Below are 1,125 nucleotides of genomic sequence, written 5' to 3'. Positions count from 1 at the left end.
AAAAAAAAAAAAAAAAAAAAAAAAAGGATGGGAATGTGACTCATATTTTGAGGTTGGGCATGGTGGTGCATGCCTGTAATCCCACAAACTCAGGAGCCTAAGACAGGAATACTGCAAGTTCAAGGCTAGGCTGGGCAATTTAGTGAGACCCTGTCTCAAAATAAAAAATAAAAAAGACTGAGAATGTAGCTCTGTGATAGAGCACCAGGGGTGGATTCAACACCTCCAGTTCAGGGTGGGGGTGGGGTGTAATATATTTTGAACTCTGCTTCCTAACCACCAAGAATTAAGCAGTTTTGCTCTGCCATACCCTCTCTGCCATGATGTTATGCTTTACTACAGTGAACTTGGACTAAAAACTCTGAAATCAAGAAAGAATCTTCTAAATCCAGTGTCGACAAAAAAAGTAATTGGGCTGGGGTTATAACCAGTGGTAGAGAGCTTGCCTAGCATGTGTGAGGCACTGGGTTTCATCCTAAGTACCACATATAAATGAGTAAACAAATAAATAAATAGAACAAAGGAATTGTGTGTCCATCTACAACTAAAAAAAGGAAAAAAAATTCACAGAAGAAGAAAATAATGATGAGAAATTTTAACATGAAGAAGAATACTATGTTTACTGATGAAGGTGAGTTGGCCACAGGTGCAGAAGATGACACTGGTGATATCAGCTTAGTTAAAGCAAAAGAAAGGCTTCAGGAAGAGGACAGATTTGACAAAGAAGAATACAGGAAGAAAATGAAGACAAAACATCATGATGGAAAAATGGAGAAAAGATGAGAAAAAAAAGGGCGGGGGGAGTTAGAAGATAAGCCAGAGAGAGACAAATGCCAAAGGTGGTGGTGAAGCCTTTCTGGATGGGAGTGATGACGATTATGATGGTGGATTTGATTGGAGCAAACTTGCAGATCCAGATGAATATAGACGCTATGAAGCATCAGTGTGGAAAACAAGGTTAGTGATATTAAGAAAAAGCAGGGACTGAAGAAAAGGAAAAACAGCAAAATAGAAGATGGGGGACCAACAAGTCATAGAAAATCAAGTGGGAAACCTCTGGATGCAGACCGTCTTTAATGGAGCGCTCTCTCTCTCTCTCTCTCTCTCTCTCTCCATATATATATA

At 39.4% G+C, this 1,125-nt stretch overlaps 1 protein-coding gene across 1 annotated transcript in view; it reads left to right on the top strand.

Annotated features, from left to right (window-relative positions):
- The first annotated feature begins 869 nt into the window (after nucleotides 1-869).
- The window catches only part of LOC125611475 (cytochrome c oxidase assembly factor 1 homolog), an 8,512-nt gene continuing 8,256 nt past the window's right edge, over nucleotides 870-1,125 (top strand). The window contains 1 exon segment of the mRNA XM_048786312.1: nucleotides 870-957. Coding sequence (XP_048642269.1) covers nucleotides 870-957 — 88 coding nt within the window.

The sequence above is a fragment of the Marmota marmota genome, unplaced genomic scaffold (assembly GCF_001458135.2).
Source record: "Marmota marmota marmota unplaced genomic scaffold, marMar, whole genome shotgun sequence".
Lineage (NCBI taxonomy): Eukaryota > Metazoa > Chordata > Mammalia > Rodentia > Sciuridae > Marmota > Marmota marmota.
The sequence above is the reverse complement of the archived record's forward strand: the minus strand, read 5'-3'. Positions and strand labels throughout refer to the sequence as shown.